Below are 22,099 nucleotides of genomic sequence, written 5' to 3'. Positions count from 1 at the left end.
TCATAACCTGATTTATAGAATTTCTTTTTTCCTAAAAACATGGCAATCTTTTTTTTTTACGTCTGTTTTAGGGAGTGATAATAAGAGATATGAATAAGTACCCTCTGCAAAATCCTTTGAGTCTAAGATATCAACAAAATGAAACACGGGTTTTGAACCTCCAGGGAAAGGTTCATTCTTTTTTTTTAAACCCTTTTCACCTGGGGTTTCTCCCCCTAAGCTGCGGCTGGTTCCAGATCGGCTTTAAAGCACACAAAGTGAGACGTGAACATGCTCAGTCATCAAGAACACTCAAAACTCCACCAACACTTCGAAAGTAAAGAACAACTTAATTGTGATACCAACGCGTTTCAGCTTGTGGCCTTCACCCGGCTCATCATATGACCTCTTGAGACTTTTTCACTCTTCCATGCTCCTTGGAAGTATAGTTCTTCATGTGTTTAAGAACCATGGCCAAGCTTAGTTTTAGCAACCAGAGAAGAATGGAAAAGGTTATGTTATTGAAATTTCTTGAAGGTGCAAAAAAAAGTGTCTTGATAAACATTCTCAGTGAAGAAAAGCATCTACGCCTCATAATTTAGCATTTAGGAGGACAAACATAAAAAGCTGTCCACACGGTGGAGCTGTCTGCACCTACATCTAGTTAGTTCTTCCTTGGTGCATGGCCTTACTTTCCAACAATTCCCATTGGACTCATATGAATGCTGACTACTAACTAAAAGAAAAACAAACAATCAGGACTGCAAACCTTGGGGAGGGCAATAAAAAAATCTCTGACATATTTGACCAATGCCTTCCCTAATGAATCTAGGCTGCATCTGGATCCCAGTCCCACAACAACAACAACAACAACAACAACAACAACAACAACGAGGCAATGCTTCCTGCATCGTCTCACTGTTCACCAGAGAAACTCAAGACATAAGTGGTTGTGTTTCCTGTCAGTGGAGCGGCTTCCTCTCCTGCTGGTGACACAGCAGAGTCTTATTACTGAGCCTGAGGCCACTCAGACTCACCGCTGCTTAATATTTAAGCAGTGTGGTGTCATAGCTCTGCTCTAAAGGCGTTAGTTACCTCTGTGTTCACGGTGAGAATTAGTAGAATGTCTACTTGAGTTTCTCACGCTGGTTCCCCGTCGGGCTTTTCTTTCACAGTTGACACGTTTCAGATGCTGCCTGGGTGCTATTCTAGCAGTGGAAGCAGCCTACTGTAGAATATGGTGGAAATATATTTCTCAACCTTTTCTGTGGCTGCACAGCAGTTTTAAGTTCCCCAACGTTCTCACAATCCCATGAATTGAAGTTTTTTAAATTAAAGTTCTGTAGTTTGAATGTATGATGTGAGAATTTTTATTCTCTTTTTAAGGGCATGGATGCAGCTTTTTGTGTGTTAAATAGAAGGTCTTTTAAACATCTGTATTTATTATTATTATCTTTACAAATGCTGAGGAGGGTCTGGCCTTTATTTTATAAAATCAAATATAGCATTTACCTCCCCCTTGTACATTCCCTCACATGAATAGAACAATTTTTAAAATCAAAACATCTGAGGAAATATCTTTCCCTCTGAATTTTGCCCCTGAATGTAGTGGATTTGAAGTGTAAAGTATAAAAGATAAATACTCAAGTACACGTTAGGAACAGTACTTACAATGTACGTACAGTTACGTCCCACGACTGAGGGATGATACATTTTGGCTCTTAACTGTGAGTGATTCACCAGCCAATAGAAGAGAAAATGCACAAATATTCCTGGAGAGTCGTCTATATTTAAAAGCTTGTTTTTTTTGTTTGTTTTCCTTCCTGGAATAAGCCATTTGGCAAGCTGTCACATCGCCTCACTAAATTTACCAGCCAGTTTGGCAGACGACGAATCATTGAGAGATTTTGCACCAATCTAAATATATATTCACGAAGTAACAAAAAGAAGTCCAAATCTGACTACTCACTCGTCCGTGGTTCTTTATTAGAGCAACGTTGATCTTGTAAAATATCCAGCTGCAACAGAAGATCCGTGTAAGTCCTTTCATTTTTAATAGCATGTGCTCTGAGATGCTATTAGTTACAACATACATTGTGTAGTCGAGAGGTTCACCACACACATCAGCTGTAGTAACCTAACGCCTCGGAATAGGATGACAAATGAACTACATTACATCTTAGTGACATTGCTGTTGTTTAAAGACTTTACGTAAATATAGCACCTGAACTTCAATGTACAATTAGCTGCAGAGAAGATGTGTCTTCAACAATCACTGGTGTTCCTCTTTTTAGCCATAACGGAGTCAACTTTTGACCATGTTGTGAAAACGTTTATACTGAGGGGACTTTGAGGAAAAGGAGGTGGAGATAAGTTTTGGACGTAACCAGGGCCTCGATCAAGATAGGGTTTCTCTCACCTCACGGCCATGTATAATTCAGCCGGCCGTGCATCACCTGTAGAGAGACACACACGCACACACAAAACAAGGATGTGTCTGAAGTGACAGAGGACCCAAAGGTAAAGAGAAGGGGACAAAGATGAAGCAGGAAGAAAGAGGCCGGCAGAGTATGCAGGAGGTGAAGCGGCCGATAATCTCCGCAAGAGAAAGAGGTCAGTTTAAGAATCTGCATGCCTATCTGTGTGTGTGTGCCTGTGTGTGCGTGCACCATGAACTTAGCTGAGTTTGCTTCTGCTGTGAAATCTCTCACAGCACTATACAGCCGTCGCTCCATACTTGTTTGAGGTGTCTACTATCGTTAGAGTCCAACATGCAGAGGAAGACCGTTAACATGCATAACCATAGAAAATGAGGGAAAGAGCTCCATATGGAAATCATCAGAGACAACACAGCCCGAGCCAAAGAGCAGCGGGAGAGCTACACTGCTGCGCGGAGCTGAATCCGTTGCATAATTTTCATCACCGTCCTCCTCCTCCTCCTCCTCCTCCTCCTCCTCTTCTCATTGTCAGGCCCGGGGCCTGGACGCTACGCTCTGCCCCCTACAGTTGGATACATCAACCATGACATCACACAGCCCAGCAGCCCTGCATACTCCTTTCACAGCCGCATGAGCAGTGCCAGTGAGTTGTTATATATGTAATCTGTAAACATGTCACGTTTTTTTCTGTTATACTGGTCTGCAGCGCCCCGGTTTTTATGGTCTCTTTTCTTTAATGCTAAATACCTGTCTGGAATTGGTTTGTTTAATTGTATGAGGTCTAAAAGTGTCTTTGGATGAGTGCTTGTGCATCCTGGTTTTTTGTAGTGGTCTCTGTGGACTCCAGCCCAGGACCAAGGTACTACATTGACGCCAAGGTCACTCGGTTTGGCCGGATGGAAACCCCCTCTTACTCCATTTTGGGCAGAGGAAGGTGCACAGTGAATAACAGAGGTGATGAAAACAAATAAACTTCTGTTTACTATTTACAATCAACTCATCAGGTATATTCGCAAGCATTGAGCACTGCTCAATATATATATCTACTTAGATGTTGGGGAAATTATCCAATCAGTGGTCCACGAAAATGAATTTAATTGGTGAATGAAACATCTTGAAACACACTGCCATCCAGGTAATTAGGTGAAGAAGGGATTTTTCTAGAAATCTTTCCAAACCATTTTCTATCACAGGCCAGGTGTTCCAGACTCCAGGGCCGGGGGCCTACAGCCCGGAGAAGGCTCCACCTGTCAATGCTCACCACAGACCACCATCCTACACCATCGGCTCTCGCACCAGATACCGCTCTGTGGATTCTGTGCCAGCACCCAACAGGTGAAGACAGCAGGACAGAGACATTCCTGGATAAGGCTGGTGACTTTTTTTTGCCTCTGTGCTCATATGAGATGACCTCGTTGTGAAGAACATGGGCATTGCAGTTTATTTGGAGTCAATCCCACATAATGCAAACCACATGTGTATTTACCGTACTCGTTTATCTGCTAAAAACTACAACATACATCTATTTGTGACATGTCTTTAAAGGTTTACTTCTTCAGTTGGGCTGAGCTGGGGACTTTGGAAGGTTTTGAGACAGATTATTTCCAGCCTTATCATTTAAATTAGAGATACTGTTGCTGAAATGACAACCTTAATGTGTTATTTTTCTTCACTGCAGCTACAGTCTTCCTAATCTACTGGGCTGCCAGGCGCCAAATAAACCCTCCAGTGCCAGCTACAGCTTCTCAGCGCGGAGGAAGGTCGGAGCTCCCTCTGAAGACCTCTCCATGAGTCCTGGACCAGCAAAATACGGCACAACCAACCCGGACGTTTACCACCAGCGCCAGCCCTCCTTCTCCATTCAGAGACGGACTAAGAGGCAGATATATTCCTCTGCCTCTCCCGGTCCCGGCACGTACAGCCCGGAGAAGTTTCACGTGCACCTCCCCAAACCGCCGTCCTTCAGTCTGGGTGTCAGACACTCGGAGTTTGTCACACCACTGGTGGTGCATGTCATTGACTGACAGGTGTGCGGACTCTTTACGAAAGCCTTGTTTTTATTACAGTTTTCACACAAATGCCACACAATGAGAAAAATATGGTAAAATGTGTCTTTAAAGAGGGGTCATGAACTGCTGGTCACCTTGACCATCTATCACAATGTCTTACAGTATGGTTTCTACATTATCACTTGCTCCGAAGACAAGCGACTCAAACCAACAGTATAACAAAACAATACAAAACAATATTCAATGGGAATGCGGATTGTACACTGTACAGATAATATCCATTTTCTCCTTTATAAATAAAACAAAATATGAATAACTGTTGCTTGCATTGCTTGTGCAGTTAAAGATGCAACCTGTTTGTGGTTCTGCAGTTTACGTCAGTGCATGGCTTGAAATGAGCGGGTTAGATAAATCAGGAAGTGAGAGGAGCCTCTATTTTGTTCTTGGTATGGTGTATTTTACAGGTGAGCTCCAGCCGCTGCACTCGCCCAGACCCAGCAGCTCCTTAGCACACACCTGGAACATGTAGGTCCTCCCTGCGGTCAGCCCCTTCAGTTCAATCCTGGTGCTCTCAAGTGGACCCAGCTGGAGGAGAAAATGTATGATGCATCCTTTTTAAATCATCCTTTAACACTTGAGCAGTGTATGACAGTGTATGATCTAAATTAGACATTTCTCATTCTTAAGTTATTATTAATGAACATTTTACAATTCCAAACACTATAAGATGTATTATTGTGTGGATGTTTATGTTTAACAAAACATTTGAATGCTTTAAATTAAATAGATTCAAAAAATATATACAAAATTCGGTTGAAATGAGAAGGATTTCCACAGAAGAGACTTTCTGAGAAATGATCTAAAACGTTTGGTAATTGTGAACTTCCACATGATGTGGTATCTGTGTGTGTTTAAATCCCTCGCTGCTGTTACTGCTCATGAAGGCTGTTCTTACATTGACAGACTTCGGGGTGCCCCTGTTTTCCCACTGGTACAGTATGTGGTATTTTAGGGGGAAGACATCCAGGTTAGTCCAAGTCGGGGGATGAGACCATTCCACCAACAACTTTCTGGTGTCATGAGCGGAAACCCGCACGTCTACGGGGGGATTTGGTTTCACTGCAGAGAGAAGGAGACAAAGATGGGAATTTAAAATCAAAACAAAAAGTGTCTTTACAATTTGCGATACATTATCATAAGCTAACTCAATCACGCATGCATTCACCACTTATTCTCTTTTAGATCATTTTAGCTCTCACCTATATCCTCCAACATGAAACTTGATAAATAGGATCTGCTTCCACCAGAAGAAACCGCTGTGACATTGATGATGTAGTCAGTGAGAAGCTTCAGGTTGGGCAGGTGGCAGTGCCAGAGCTAAAGAAATAAAAAAAAGAGATTACAAGATTACATGTGATGCTAGGTAATATATTATTTATAGCTTTGTATCTATGTAGATTTTAGATTCATTATTTATATGTTAAGTATATTTCATGTCTCAATTGCTTAATGTTTTATTCAGTTGAAAATGTAATTGTAAAAACATACAGTAAATTATAGATCTGTGCATGAGAGGATGGACGTGAGGAGATTTCCATCAACAATAAATGCAAGGCACAACGCTAACTATTCATCTTATCTTACTGACTACTGTCCACCTCATACTCACAAGACATACTTTAAACTGGCCTGTCATCTGTTACAGCTACTGTATAACAAGAAACGTGAATATGGATCTCCCAAAACTCAGCCAATCCACTGTGAGCAGTTTGGAAATGGAGCTATAAGAGTATCATCAACACCATGAAAAAATATTCACGACAGTCCCTTGGTTTCATTTAGTCTAAAATCAGTTTCCAGTTTTGGAAACCCCCTCTTTTGCTAAAGATAGTGTTTCTGCTGCAACAGTAAATTAAGTTGGTACCCGCTCAGGTGAGGGTGATGATGCTGAAATCAGGTCAGAGGATGCAGAGCCGGGTTGGATGAGTTGGCACGGCTTGGTGACCAGCTGCCTGTGTCGCTCACTGACAAACACATTAACACAGATTTAAATCAGCTCCTCATTAACGACTGCAGTCGGTTTTACGAAAAAGGTGTCAATGGTTTGGGTCGGCGGCAACGAGGAGGAGGAAGACAGTTGTTTTCTATGTCGGATTTACCTGTAACTGGCAACGTAGTGTGTTGGTGGGGATCGAGAGGCTTCAGGCCAGGAACAAAAAGTCACATTCGGGTAGCTCGCACACCAACAATGGACTGTGGGAGTGGAGGGAGGATCTGAGGGAAGAAATTACTCTTAGTCACATAATGTGCAACCTGAGCATAAAAGAAAGAAAATGCTTGTAATATTTATTGTGTAGACAGAAATATAAACACGACAGGACACGAGAAGCCTTGAAAACAACCGCATCATACAAAGAAAGCCTTTATGACATCGAAGAAAATTACCACAAAAGAATAATTCTGTTTTCCGTTTTGGGATTTTTGATTAAATGTCATACATATTGGAAGCACACCAGCACAAAACTATGTAAACTGTGAGCATATCTTCATTCAGATTGGTACTCACCCCCTGATGTTGCAGTCACCCTCAGCAGGTCCAGTGCTTGGCCCCCAAGAACACACAAGAGGAGAGTCACAGTGACACACACGCCGTCAACCATCGCAGCCATCACAGCTTCAGGCGGGAGAAATTATGACCCGAGCGCAGCGGTCTAAACAGCTGTATAGTTGCTGTGCTGGACCCTCACTTGTCAAAGTTCAGAGATCACGATCTGCGTGACAGCCTGCCGACGAATCTCGTCTGTCTGGTTTGAGCAGCAGCTGATCAGCGCTTTAAAAGCCGGCTCGGTCAAAGTGAAAGAGGAAGATGTGGTGTATCACAGGAAACCTACAGAAAGAACCGTTTCGTTTAATGACTCAGCTTTCCTTATGTCATACACAAAACCTGTGTCGTAGTTGTTCTCATATTGTATTCAAATTGTTACGAATAAAGACACGAGAAGTTCAGGACAAGAATGAGATTTATGTACAAAAAACAACTCACAAGGCGCATGGATTTGGCTTACGAGTATAAAAATGACTTCATCATTGTGACGTGGCCAACAGACAAGACAGTACCCGTCTGACAGCACCTGTATGTGCTCTCAGGTACTCTCCTCTGCTGGTTTTGTGGCATGCCCTTTGGCACACAGAACAAGAAATAGCAGCTACAGTATTGACTACATACATAACATTGTGAATGAATACTCTGAGGTTTTATCCTGTTGTTGTGGTCCACTTGTAAGTGATATGCACATTCACGGTCCGAGCTATCAGACGTTTTCTCGATTTTCTCTGTGAGGCAAGGACGGCATCTTCATGCTCCATTTAGGGAAGGCGCTTCTGTGGAGCTTCCAGCCCACAATGGGAGCTCCATCTCTGGGTATGCTAATACTGTGAAGTCCCCCTTCGCTGGAGGTCCGCTGGGAGGGGAAGGCCTTGCTGATCCAGTTGTTCTTTGCTTCCTGAAGATCGTTGGCCAGGACTCCTTTCTGGTGCTCCAGCTCCTGTACGTGGGTAAACAAAGGCGTATGTGAGAAATGAAGCTGGACAATGTGAACTTTACTTTATCCTGTCCTGTTTCCTGTCTTCATATGGGCCTCCGTGTAAAAAGGATGCGTCACATCGATGGGGTCGAACAGCCAAAGTCTTTCTCAGTTACTAACCTCAATGAAAACTTAAACAGTTGAAGTTGATATCTCCTTATTGAATTAAAGTTAGGAGGGTAAAATAATTAGGTTTTTCTTTTTCGGGGTCTGGGGATAAATGTATTCTCAGGAAAGTACCCAAAAGTACAAAGCTTTGGTTCTCTGTGTGTGTGTCTGAAGTGCCAATAACATTCGTGTACGTATTAAAGTGACAACACATTATGAGCTGGGATGAAGTGACCAGTATATTGCATGCTTAGATTCACAAAATGTGTATATTTATACGTGTTGTGTGATGGTTTGATGGTCTGCTCTGACCTGGATCTTGCACTTGGACTCCACCATCTGGAGTTTGGTCATAGCCAACTCCTGTTCGAGCTCCCCGATCTGGGCCCTGAGGGACTCCTTCTCCCGGTCGTCTCCCCTCTGCCTTGCCTTTTTGGGACCTTCGTCGTCCTCTTCCCGGCACGGTTCAGTCGTCCCGTGGACTTCTATCGCTGCTGTTGGAGACTTCCGAACTGTGGCAGATGGTTCATCTGATTCCACGATGTGTCGGCAGCGCGCGCACGCCTTCACTGCACTCTTCGAGGGTGGAGAATGAGAATAATAGGCGGAATGTGAGACAGAGTCAAGACTTATGTGCCCCAAATATGACACCCAGCTTTTAAAAACCGCTGAACACTGAAATTAACCCTAAAGAGAAAATAAAGAATGGGTTGTTAAAGGATCTCCTACAACATGGCGTTCAAGTAGAGTCATGACCGAGTAAAAAAGGTGATAAAAGTAGGAAGGATGACAGGAGGTATTATTCTCACCTCGAGTGTATCTAACTCTTCTCTGTGGGCGGCCTGCTGCCTCTCCAGCTGCTTTGTCAGCTGAGAGCAGATCTGAGCAGAAGAAAGAGCATCAACATCATTAGGCAGCACTGCATTCTTCATTAATATATCCTCTTATGAGCAATATGGTCTTTCCTAACTCCAATCATTGAGTCTTTCTACCCGTTTGTAGTCCGCAATGACACCCGACGACCTTCTGACTTCGTGCTCAGCCTTCTCCAGCTCTCTCCGAAACGCTTCCTTCGACTGTAAGAAGAGAAGAAGTCCTTTACTTTCGCACGTCAACCACGACATTAAACCCATTACTGCTGCGAGGTGTTAGAAACGTTACCACGGCAGATTCCTCCTCTTTGCCTCTTTTCTCCTCTTCTTTAGCCTGCAGTCGATGTCGGGTTCGAAAAAGGTCTTTGGTGAGTTCGTCCACTCTGTCCTCCGCCTGCAAACGCACATTCTTCTGGTCAGCAGCAAGTACGCTCAGTTCAAATTAAAAGCATTGTGTTTTATGAACTAATAATGTAGGCTGGATCCAGAATGCTGTGTATACGTTTTTAAACATTACCAACAGTCTGTTATTAAAGAAAACCGTTAAAAAATATATATAAATCAGACTCTCATACACACAACAAAATGTCCTGTACTGTATACTTCTGGAGAATATGAATACGATTTTTCTTTTCTCCAGGCTTTTGTGACAAAGTTAGAGAATTTTAACACAAGAAAATGAAACAACCACTAAAATGTTTGATCACCTTCGTACCAGAATATTTCAGGGTTTTGTTGAGCCATTTCATGAAAAGAAATTACACTCCAAGAACATATCGTCTGCTTTATATTTCTTTACATGAAACATGAAATCATGCTTTGTGCCGCTGGTCTGTTTATTGGAGACTAGACGACTGAAGACTGAGTTGCTATTTTAATGCCGTAAAGGTTTCATTAGGGTTACAGCTTGGCCGTCTCCTGACAGGCTGAGTAATGACCTTTCGCAGGTGATTATGCTTTTTCTAAAATAAAACCCTTTTACCCTTTTGGTGAAGGGCAGTAGCTAATCATACCTCGTCCAGAGCGGTCCTCAAGGCAACCTTGCTGGCGATCAATCTGTGAGCAAGGTTGTCATTCTCTTGCTCCAGACGGAGGGTGGCCTGCTGCAGCCGATGGTTCTCCCTCTGCAAAAAAAAACTCAATCAGAAAATGGACTTGCGTGTGACTTAAATGTCGGTGTTTCTGGAAGGAGTAAAAGATTTCTGACCAGGTATTTGTCCAAAGGCTCATCATCATCCATTAATTGAAGCCGGCTTTCCCCCAGTCTAGCCTCAGCCGCTGGGATCTGACGGGGAGAGTCAAGGCTAATGAAATACAGCGATGACATGTTTGACTGGGCTGAAGAAAGCAATCTGATCCAAACAGATCGGGTGCCGGATGCCGTACGAGCGCGACAAATCAAGAACAGGCCGAGAGAGATGAAGATAGGCATTAGTACAAGATAAGATGAAGCTGAGCGCGTGGGGGACGGATCATTTAACAATCATAAAGGAATGATAGTACAGGGGAGGACTTACTGCCTGCACTGACAATTTCCATCTCAAATATCTGAAATGAACAATCAGAACCCAATTTATTCTATCTCAAATCTGTCATGCGGAGTAATGCGTTCCGTTATTGTGGATCAGAATAACTCTCATGGTGACTTTAGGAATACCTCACACAGTAATTGAGTGGTCTCGTGTGACGTCACAGTTTTAGCTGTCGGCCATGTTGGAGTACACACAAAGCCACTGGCATGCACGGCTGAGTCGCATAACCTATCGGTGGTGAACTTTTGTGCTGTCTTTGGTTGTGGCAGCAGAGCTGATAGAGACAAGAAATCATTCTTTCGTTTGCCAGCGGTCATTACACATCAAGGAAATGACACGAAGGAGCTATCCAAGCGACGTCCCGAGAAATGGCTGTCACGCATCTCTGGATATATAAAGGAATGGAATTTGGCATGGAATTTCCTACACACACACACACACAATGACATGCATGTACAATGTAAACAAACACACGTGTCTGTTTGCACTGAGTAAACATTGAATATTGCTAAATATCTGACCAGATCTGTATATATTTACTCTTCCAATGACGAGATGAGAATTCTCGACGACCGTTGCTTTGACGTCTCGGACCCATCCACTGACAAACTGATTATAAGCGTCGAGCCCTTTGTAGCACTCCAGCTCGTCTTCTGTGTAAGGACTGGGGGTGTTCACGAGATACGCGTAGATGTTGGCGTAGTTTACCGATGGAAGATAAGTAGGATCGGCACTGAAACGATCTGCACTCATCGTATAGGGATCCAAGTTACCAACAACCTTCAATTTGGCCAGGTAGCGAGGGTATTTTCGCCACACTTCCTTGTTTACTCGCCGCCATGTAGGATCTGTATGTACTCCAACATGGCGGACAGACCTCGTAACTAAGGAGATCGTGACGTCAACGAGACCACTCTATAAGCAAAGATGTTTTGCATCTGCGAGCTTTTAGGCATATTAACACAAATCAGATGCTTTATAGAAGACAATAACCTCACCAAGTGATGGAGTTAATCATTGCTTAGTCTGTCATTGTGGTTAAACTGTTGATATATATTGTGATAGCAGCAACTGTAAGTCTTACTGTGAATATAGGTCCCGTTTCACCCACCAAGCAGGCCAAGATCTCGTCTTCGCTCATCTGTTCCATAACGTGGGCATCATATGCCATAATCGTGGACACCTCTTCCATCATCCTGCCCTGATTTTGCAGCCCCAGGAGCTGCCAACACTCACACAAACAATCACAGCATTTTGCAGAGAGAATCCATCAGGAGTACTGGACACGCTGTATGTCTTGATTCGGAGAGGTAAAGCGAGTTCAGAACGATGTGGCCGTCTTACTTGTACTCGCAATGATGCAAGCGAGACGTCAACCCAGCGGAGGAGCATGAACAGGAAATAATCAGGATAGAGTCCAAGTCGTCCCGATGCAAATAAAGCCTGCTTACAGTCCAAAGGTGAATAACGGAGAGAGAGAGAGAGAGAGAGAGAGAGAGATGAGGGTGAAGAGATTGTCCCACATGTAAAGTGTAGCTACACTTAAAACACACTGATTCCTAATATGTAGCAGTCAGAGCCACTTCCGCACAGTTTCAGGTGAAGGAGTGTGTGTTACAGGTGTATGGGCAGTAACAGGTTCAACAGGGTTTATATGAGGCCTGAGAGGCCTGTGTGTGTGTGTGTGTGTGTGTGTGTGTGTGTGTGAGAGAGCGAGCGAACGACAGCTTTAGACACACCCACAACAGTGCTCAGCTTACCCGTCTTCTCTCTCGCAGACAAAAACAACATCTGTTTATGATCTGACACCTTTCCAATAAATCAAGTCATCTGTTTGGTTCTGATTTTTTTTGTGGTGATAATGAGCTCCCACAATATTTCATTATGTCGTTGAATTTAATAAACATCCATTTTCTTCTTTATTCCTTTAGTTCACACTCTACTAGCTTACAGAGATGCTGTGTGAACCTGTCAGACTGCCGGCTAAACACTGCGGGTGTATCTGGTCCAAGTCAATGATGAGGTATTTGTGATATTTCACCCTGGGGTGATGGCGTGACACAAACCCGACGGTCTATTATTGTCATGGGCTGGGGAGAGAGCAAACAGGTCCAGCAGGTAAAGTGATGGAATACCAAAGCACGACTACAGAATAACAAAGAGGATTCAGCCCCTCCCCCCCTTAAACCACACACACACACACACACACACACACACACACACACACACACACACACACACACACACACACACACACACACACACACACACACACACACACACACACACACACACACACACACACACACACACACACACACACACACACACACACACACACACACACACACACACACACACACACACACACACACACACACACACACACACACACACACACACACACACACACACACACACACACACACACACACACCTTATTTTTTTCCTACACTTATTTCTTATAAATCTTATTTCCACATTTCGGGGACAGTTTCTCTTAATTTCCCCCTGAAATCTCTCTCCATTTTGTTTTAAATCCTCTTTTTCTTGAGTGATTTCTTTCCCAGTTTCACTTTTGTTTGAGCTACTTTTCATTTTTTTCCCTTTGTGGTTTTTCAACACTCCCTGCTATGTTTAGGTGCTTTTCCCCCCCTCTTAACCCAGAAACTGTCATTTCAACATCCTGTGCATCTACTTGTTGAGTCATTGTGAGGTAAGACAAACTAAAAAAAAAGTCCAGGCAGATGTAAACATTTATTCCTTCTCCAAAATAAAAGGAACATTTTGTGAAACTTGGTGGATTTTTCGCACTGTATCAGGTTATACGAAAACTTCTAGTTTCATAGAGAAAAATCTGAAAAATACAATTTCTAACAGGAACCTTAAAATAACAGTTCAGTTCTGAGTAATGGTGCTCTTTGTGGTGCAACAAACTGGGTCGTCACAAAAAACTAAATCCCTTTCCCCAAACTATGGCCCCCACATTTGTAGAGTGAGTATATTGGCAGTGAACAAGAATGCTGAGTCTAAATCAACAAAATAAGTCATTTTACATATATATTTTAGCACATACTTGTGAATAACAAGGGGATGTGAGGTGAGAAAAGTTAGATGTGATAACAAAGCTCACAGCTCAGTGGAAACAATGTGGTGCGAAGAATATAGAATAATATCTTTAATCTGTTATGCGAAATATTCTTCTTTTTTTTACTATTTTTTACATTTTAGCTAAATGTAAGGATCATTTTAAAGTGAATTTCCAGATCAAAATGTACATTTCCATTCTCTTCTCATTGTATTCCTCTGTTGTATTATAACTGGCAGAAATACAGAGGAAAATCCAGATGGAAGAATAACTGAAGAGTATGGAAAACTAACATTTGGTACAAATACTTTTAAATCCTGACAGCAGCCCTCACAAAAACTACAACACTCCTTAAAAATATATAGATTCGGGCATATACTGTGGAATAACACTGCATCTTGTTACTGTACGGTATAGCAGATATAATGGCTTATAAGATACAAAACTTAAGCTTCAAGATCAACAAAGTATGGTACAGGATCTGAGTGGATCCTTTCTGCCCACAACACCCCGAAAATCGGAGGAGGATTTCTTTCTCATCCGTCTCAATGTGTAAACATGAAAAAAGTGAAATACGTCGACTTGGAAGACACTGCAGAACCAACCTCCTTTCAGTGGTCTATTTTCATTACAATTGACGAGAAGTAAACACACAAGCCAACTCAATTCTTCTAGCATACTTTCTTCTAGCACAAAAATGCATAAAACTTGTATCTCCTTTTCACTCTTTGTGTCTTTCCTCTGGAGAAAAACAATGAAGCGCCATTAGCAGTTTCTATAGTTAGCAAACAACAACACCAATAGAAAAACTGTTAGCCCTCATGTACAGTAAGCAGGGTGGAGGTTTCTCAGCATTGACCCTTCCAGTTAACAACAGCACAGAGAAAGGAGGGAACAATGCGGGTGAGAATAACAGAAACTAACAAGGTGTTGGTCCTTTTCAGGCACAGACAACAGAGAGCCGCTAATACCAGCCATCACAATAATTCTCGACGTCACCTTCCAGCCATCATGTGTTCTAAAACTATAGCTGGCCACACAGGCGGAGAAGAGGATTTCTGTGGCTATTCCCGTGTTTGTGGTCAGAAGAACAGGGTAGCATATCTTTCTATGTTTGTACTTGTTGAACGTATTGTACTTTATTTTTAAGGGTCCAAAAACAACCAAAAACGAATTGCTGTCCTGTAACTTTATATTGTAATTCGTGTCATTTGTGAATAATGGCAGTTAGAGCAGGAGCAGAACATGTGGTGATGCTTTTGTTTATGGGTCCATCATAATAATAATTTCCAAAAGGATCTGTGTAATTTGGTGCTAATTGCGGGGAAACTGTGTTCAATTATACTTTTTAGACTAATTCATTCCTTCTCATTCATTTCTAGCGTGAGATTTTTTAGTCGCAGATCAGCTGAACATGTAAAAAATGTGAATAGACAAGCAATTCAACATACTGTGTATGGAGAATAAAGTTACTACTAATACATTAATAGTCAGCTAATATTTACTTGGATTTATGTTTGTTCTTTCAAGGATATCCCTGTTTCCAACGATTAGTATTAAATTACATATAGTTACATCCAAAAACTCCTTGGAAATTATTCAGGAAGTTATTTTGTGTCATTTAATTCATGACTCAAAACATATGCCGCAAAATAAGTACATCAATTGTTCTAAGTTAGCTTTTTGGGGGAAAATATGCATTGCGTATTTCATGAGCATTTAATGATTAATTGTAAATCATACGGCATTAACATGGCTTGTGGGAATTGCTTAAAATGTGCATCCCTAGCACCAACACAAGAAGAGGCTGTCTTTCAGTGTGCCTGGGGACCCTTCTGTGTTCACACGATACTACTGTACATGCTCACACATGTCCCTGACCACCTTCAACCGTGTCTTGAATGATGCATCAATCCAGGTGACTCACATCTCAACGTAGACATATTTTAGTCACATGTGCTGCGAGGTCAGACCTGGGTGCTGTAGGGGCGGGGTGGGGGAGGAAACATGTCCGTGGGACTGTAGTAACTCAGAGGGGAGGATCCCTGTGGGTTGGCAGACAGCGGGAGAGAGACGCACGGGTTCTCGTAGTAGGTGTGGAAGCCCAGCCGCTCCCCTCCGTTGTGCTGGTCGTCTGCGAGTCCAGAGCGGAGCGAGTACGGCGAACAGGTGGGGCAGTGGTTGTGGCGGGAACCCGAGTCCAGCTGGTCCAGAGAGACGGGGGTGATAGCCGCGCCGTCCATGGCGAGTGCGTTGCAGGCGTTGCAGGGGAAGTGTGAGAGAGGGTCCGCTCCCACCACGGAGCCCACGTCCACCTCAGAACCATTCTTCTTACAGCAGTAATACTGCAGAGAGCAGACAAGGACATTGGGGAAGTTGTGCCAGAAATATCTACTCGGTTTTTAAACTGCAACACATTTCTCATGGTATTCACAGATCGCTGAGCTCACTTTTTCATAGGTCATCTAGATTAAACTTTACTCTTATCATTATTCAAAAAGAAAAAGAAAAAAAATCCTCCTTTCAAATGATGGAGCACATGCACATTTATACACACACGGTGATACCTGGAGTCTACAGTAACAGAGCACTGCTACAATGCACAGCAGTATCACTCCGGCGAGAATTCCTCCGGATATAACAATAGTTCCCGCTGACATTCGACCAGCTCTCCATCAAACCCTTCAGAGCGAGACGGAGAGAGATGGAAAGTTTAAAGACAGCGAAGCAGAGAATGAGCTAATTAGACATCTGGATTCCGGTAGTGCCGGCAGAGATGTGACTTAAATGTTCTGCAACATATTCAGCATACTTACGTCCAACAAAGGTTTCTATAATGCCTGCAAAGATAACCAACGTAGGCTGAATTAGTATATTTATGGAACATTGTGATGTAACCTCAACTGATGAAACATGTTGTAAGTTATCATGCAGCTGTTATCAGACAGCTGAGGATGTTTCAGGCTTTACAGATACAGATGGATGAGAAATGAAAGAAGAAAAAGAAAAATCACCATGAACTTACACAACTGCTTTGGTGCTCCTTGACTGAGATTCTGTAGTCTCTAAAACTCAACCCTAATTTTGTGTTTTGATGACGATGGTGTGATACTGAATATCCAAATATGATCCAATCATGACCTGTCGAAGCTGAAGCATTTGTTCCGTGATTTTTGGGGGAAGCTGAAATGAATACCACTCTTTTGTGCGAGTGCGCTAAGGCCGCATGCAGATCATATCGTAGAGACCGTGTTAGAAGAAAACAGTCAGTAAACCAGTCCACATTACAAATACACACAAATGACGTCATCTTGTTGCGACCTCTTCCTCTGAAATGGTATCATTGTTTTTTACGACTGAAGAATTGGCGACACCTAGGGTTGGGTGTCGTTAAAGTGATACCGATGGAGTACTTCATTCAATACGCATCATGTGTGTGTGTGTGTGTGTGTGTGTGTGTGTGTGTGTGTGTGTGTGTGTGTGTGTGTGTGTCTCCCACTGGCTAGCTAATCACCGCCACACTGCACAGCGCTCCCACACGGGCGATACCGGTAAGGCCGACCCACGACGGCGAGACTGCATTGCCACAGAACCGTGACGCCCACCCACCCTCCAGTTCTCCCCTCAGGGTCAAATTGTTGGCTCTGTCCGGCTTAGACATCTCCGTGCTCACAGTCGTGTGCAGGCCTGCTACCCTGGCTGTTGTATCTGCTGCAATCAGGGGACAACCACACGTCACTTTAAATCAAAGTCTGCTTGCGGTTATTGGCTGCACGCAAACCCAAACCCATACAAAAGTCTTTTTTTTCTAGATCTGGGCACAAACGGAGCACTACAAATACGTAATTACAGAGCTTGCGCATAGAGGCCAATTAGCCTAGCTTAGAATAACGACGGGAGGAAAGGGTAAACATTTCGCTCAAAAATATGTCAACCAACACTTCCAAAGCTCTTATTATAATATATCTTTGTGCAGAAATGTTTAAATGGGCTCTTGTTCTGCCATTTCTTGCTAAACAAAAACCAAGCATCGTGACATTTCGAGCTACAGCAGGAGACAGTGTACAAAAACGTTGTCTAGAAACTGTCATTGCAGCATATTACCCCCCTTGAAAAACAAATTGTATTGTTTTTGTTTACAATACATTGTGTTCATGAATCAGGTTTAGAGGCTCGCTATTTACCCCTGCTTACAGTCTTTATACTAATTTAAGATAATCGCCTGCCGGCTACAACTCTGCGTGTGGCATCGATCCACTCATCGGACTCTCAGAAAGACAATGAATCAGACCTTTTCCTAAAACACTGAAACATGTCTGAGATTTGTGACTCCCCTGTTTATCCATTTGGCAAAAAATCTGTTGTTTTTCGGTTGTTATGAGCTTAATGAGAGGTCATTTCCCCCCTTTACAAATCAGTGACACCTGAGCTCTAACAGAGGAGAGGGACACTTACATTAGAAGACAGCCGAGATGCAAAGATGGAGTGTAAGAAGGTTGGAAACCATGACGGGCCTGTGGAGTCTCAAAACCTGCTCTCACTGAAACTCCTGCAGAAAGAGAAAGAAGAAGAACAAAATGAAAGAACTACAGGGCTGCAGCTTGCGATTACTTTCATAAACCCAATTCATTCCTTTTCATCTACTTCTATGTGACGTTACAGGGATACAAAATAGAGGCATTGTATTTCATTTTGTTATGTCTTTCATTTCTTTTTAATTCAGTTTATAAATACAATAAATGTTTAGACGATAAAATGCCAAAAACAACAACTGGTGACTGTTCAAACTGTGTATTTAGTTTAATCAACAGTCAAAGTGTTTTGTTTACATTCATATGAGACGGAGAAAAGCAACAAATCCTCTTATTTGAGAAGCTGGAACCAGACAATTGAGTTATTATCAAAAATGTCAGATCAATCAACGAGTTGTTTCAGCACTAGAGTATATCTCACACCACTGTTTCACATGGAGTCTGGGTTCACAAAAAGAGCCATGAATGCGCGCATCAGTTATACATTATTATACTCACGACAGGAATCTTAAAAGCAACAATTGCAAAGTGTGACTGCGTTCCACCAGACCACTGGGCGGCAAACAGACCCTCAGTATGTCGGTGGATTAGTATTCTGACTGCAGCAGCACCTACTGAGCACTCTTGCCATATGGCCGTTATATGTGCAGTACAGTTTCAGCATATTAATCTGGTCATGTGCATCTCCTGGTATGTGTGGTTGACTGCGACCGATTCAAAAGCACATCTCAAAGTTGCGTGAATTACCATCACGATTCAATACTGATATGGCGAATAAACAACACAGTGAAGATGCATTTACTACACAACTCAATACATGCGACTTCTTGTTTTGATGAGAACTGGTGTGAACATAAGATATCCGACTTTAGACACTCTGCCAGGGTAAAGTCAAGAAAACGTAGAAATGGAAGTCAAGTGTTGGGATTTCTAAATCCAACGTTTGCTCTGCATTGCAAGTATATAATCTAAAACAAATAGCTCTAATGGGCAAAAATAGTGTCAATGAAAAGAAATCAAGAGTCTGCACACATAATTATCTCCACTGCACTCAGCAAATGTTCTGTCTAGCCTCAAATAGACCTTATAAACAGGTCTATCTGACAGAAAGCAGGACATTAACTGTGTGACAGAACTGCTGTGAGAATGCCTTGATACATGTTTTACTGTCATCCACGTTAAAATACCACATAAACACACAATCCCGATATGAATGCACTAAGATGGAATTACTTTTTGTACCAGTATATAAAATGCACGATTTTGTCCTTAATTTAGATCAATTTATATGGTTGAGTTCAGGCAGAATTATTCATTTAAAGCACTGCCATTACAGTAATTACAACACCAGCCGACGTTGTTTATCTACTGTTCAAGTTGATTAACTAAAACATTCGCAAATGTTCAACAGGAGAACAGCATTTAATTATACCAATTAAATTGATTTAAAAAACAAATATGACAAGCTTCTTTCTCATCACTGGTGTATCAGCGTAATCTTCTAAACGCTGCGAGGCACTCGAGGGGAGTAGTTTGTCGTGATTTTAACCTTGCTTTCAACATTCTGGCACTTGTTGTATTGACGGAACGGGAAAATCTCAGCCAGAAGGTTCAAATAAATGCCAGTTTAGGGTTTGATTGGTTTGGTCTGCTGCCTGACTGTGGAGCCAAATGTTCCCAACCTACAGTCCTATCCAGCCAGATGTGTCCTCTTTCCTCTGTCTCTTTTGTTTTTAACACTGAATACACGTGAATCTCTGACAAATTTAACACAACTAAGAGGGAGAAGTGTGTGTATGTGTGTTTGAAATGAGCATGTGAGCCTCCTTCCCTGACAGCTCACTCGGTGCAGTATCTTCCATTGCGTCATAGTACTAAATTATATACACCACGGGCCACACTAATGTCGTTAAAAGCGATGTGAAGTCTCTCTTGCTACCCATTTCTCCATCTCGTCCCGCTCTAGCTCACTACCTTCTGTCTCTTCGGTCCTTTCCCCTCTCGTCTCTCCTTACCCTCCTAATCTCCCATTCACTCTTTTAACCATATCCTCCTCTTTCACCACACGGTACAACAGTCCCCCCCCCCGGTTTATCCTGTCAAGCCCCTTCGCTTTCAGGGCTTGACAAGACTGCTGAAGCTACTATAGCAAATGAATGCGTAAACGATGATGTATATCAACACAGACAAAGCAATGGGATATTTTTAGAACAAAAAAAGAAGTGATTTTGACATGCATGGGAAGAGACGGTCTAACGGTCTAACAGGCATCGGATAACTACAAAACCTCCTTGAAGTAATTAAGTGTACGACTCCCCGTTGACCAGCAGTGCGTCTGTCGGATGAGCTTTAGTGACCGTGAGTAAAGGATCCAGTTCTTCACTGTACAAGAGAAAGGCTGAAGAAATGTGTATCCCTGAGATTTGAACTGAATCCCAAAAGCAATGCTGAGATGTTTGTTGCGAGTCTGTGTGTGAGAGTGTTTGCACCGTTCGTGCCGTTAGCATCGTTAGCCGCCGGCTCAGCCTTCGCTATGTTGAGAGTTGTGGGAAGGCTAAACATCTGCACCTTGAATTACGCATAGAGCAGCTTTAAGGTTTGTACTGTTTGAAGTAAAAGAAGCAAACTGAATGTCACCTCAACCAGGAGACTCCTGTTTCACCATCTTGAGGGACATTGAGGATATCTTTGGTAGAAAACTACCTACTACTAAGTTTCTGTTTTATGTGAGAACAGTCATGAAACACTGTTCATTGCACTGAATATTAGTTTGAGACAGTTTCTTGTGATTTTTCGATCAGGATTAAAACATATTTTAATGTTATTTTCAACTACAGCCCTCAAAGCTCAGAGAAGTGTGCTTCTCCTCTCTCTCTCTTTTATGCATAAAACAACTCAAAACAGTTGGTGACATTGGCAATTATACCTTTATTCAAGCTATCACATCATCTAGTTTCGACCTTCACATTATTGGAAATGTTGAAAGAGGTGGAGAGGTTTCACACTCAACTTGCAGGACTATTCTTAGCAGTTCCATCGTGAAAAGCAGGAGATGAGAGGCAGCTGAGAGAGGTGTCATATTTTAATTTGTTTTCTCTGTGGGAAATAAAACGATCCCAGCTAAATGCGAACGCACAGAAACTCAGAAGCGTGTGTGGGTGAACAACCAGCTCATACACACACACACACACACACACACACACATTCAGCACATAGACATCCACCGCCGCACATATCCCGAATCGAAAGTTGGAGAGGTAAAAACGCTTCCCTCTGAAGTTCCACGTGGGATGATGCGGTGACGATTTTGTGTTTTGAAATGAAGAGCTTTCTCTCCCATGTGATGCCCGGGTGAACCAGGAAGATGAGATAAGCTTTGAAATGGGGAATTTAATCAGAAAAGTCCACTAAAAGTTAATGAAATAGTTTGGCATTTTGGGTAACACACTCATTTGCTAACTTGTTGAGAGTTAAGATGTGAATATGGACACCACTCTTACATTTATCTGTTCAATACAAAGCTGGAGCCAGCGCGTGGTTAGCTTAGCTTAGCATAAAGACTGGAAACAAGGGGAAGGAGCTAGCCTGGATCTGTCCAAACGTAACATAACTGGTCTACTAAAGCTCACTAATTCAGACGGCATATCTCGTTCTTTTGATCTGTACAGAAAGTCTACGACTACACACTGTGGTTTAATGCGTGGTTAGGTTATGGGCTATATTTCTTGGCTCGGAAACCACGTGTCTGACACATAGACCAAACAGTTTGCCACTATATGAAACAGAGGAAATCTGTTTTCCATATTTAGAGAACCTGGAACCAGCAAATACTTAGCATTTTTTAATAATAAAGTCCTCACTAATGAGACAACACATGTTATGTCAGCTAAGGAAGTAGGCTAATTAGCTCATCAGTGCAGCCTGTTTTTATTCCCTTTATATTCTCTTTCATTCTCC

At 42.5% G+C, this 22,099-nt stretch overlaps 4 protein-coding genes across 4 annotated transcripts; 1 reads left to right on the top strand and 3 right to left on the bottom strand.

Moving 5' to 3' along the window:
* Positions 1-2,519: 2,519 nt before the first annotated feature.
* On the top strand, positions 2,520-4,441 carry odf3l2a (outer dense fiber of sperm tails 3-like 2a; the record flags this gene model as incomplete). Its single annotated transcript, XM_079286547.1, has 5 exons — positions 2,520-2,592; positions 2,950-3,060; positions 3,246-3,371; positions 3,611-3,752; positions 4,096-4,441. The coding sequence occupies 5 exons, from the start codon at positions 2,520-2,522 to the stop codon at positions 4,439-4,441; spliced, it is 798 nt and encodes a 265-aa protein (XP_079142673.1).
* A 417-nt stretch (positions 4,442-4,858) lies between these two features.
* Positions 4,859-7,086, bottom strand: ebi3 (Epstein-Barr virus induced 3; the record flags this gene model as incomplete). Its single annotated transcript, XM_079286126.1, has 6 exons — positions 4,859-5,011; positions 5,382-5,545; positions 5,686-5,803; positions 6,351-6,450; positions 6,586-6,700; positions 6,993-7,086. The coding sequence occupies 6 exons, from the start codon at positions 7,084-7,086 to the stop codon at positions 4,859-4,861; spliced, it is 744 nt and encodes a 247-aa protein (XP_079142252.1).
* A 651-nt stretch (positions 7,087-7,737) lies between these two features.
* LOC306790025 (rab GTPase-activating protein 1-like) lies at positions 7,738-11,717 on the bottom strand (the record flags this gene model as incomplete). The annotated part of the gene is made up of 8 exons (XM_079286125.1): positions 7,738-7,971; positions 8,431-8,694; positions 8,928-8,999; positions 9,111-9,194; positions 9,280-9,384; positions 10,004-10,114; positions 10,198-10,275; positions 11,634-11,717. The coding sequence occupies 8 exons, from the start codon at positions 11,715-11,717 to the stop codon at positions 7,738-7,740; spliced, it is 1,032 nt and encodes a 343-aa protein (XP_079142251.1).
* A 3,860-nt stretch (positions 11,718-15,577) lies between these two features.
* On the bottom strand, positions 15,578-16,270 carry LOC306790191 (protein FAM163A-like; the record flags this gene model as incomplete). Its single annotated transcript, XM_079286328.1, has 2 exons — positions 15,578-15,955; positions 16,178-16,270. The coding sequence occupies 2 exons, from the start codon at positions 16,268-16,270 to the stop codon at positions 15,578-15,580; spliced, it is 471 nt and encodes a 156-aa protein (XP_079142454.1).
* Between the last annotated feature and the right edge of the window lie 5,829 nt (positions 16,271-22,099).

This window comes from Melanostigma gelatinosum (genome assembly GCF_949748355.1).
Source record: "Melanostigma gelatinosum genome assembly, chromosome: 16".
Classification (NCBI taxonomy): domain Eukaryota; kingdom Metazoa; phylum Chordata; class Actinopteri; order Perciformes; family Zoarcidae; genus Melanostigma; species Melanostigma gelatinosum.
Note: the sequence above shows the minus strand (reverse complement) of the source record. Positions and strands in the feature narration are given on the sequence as shown.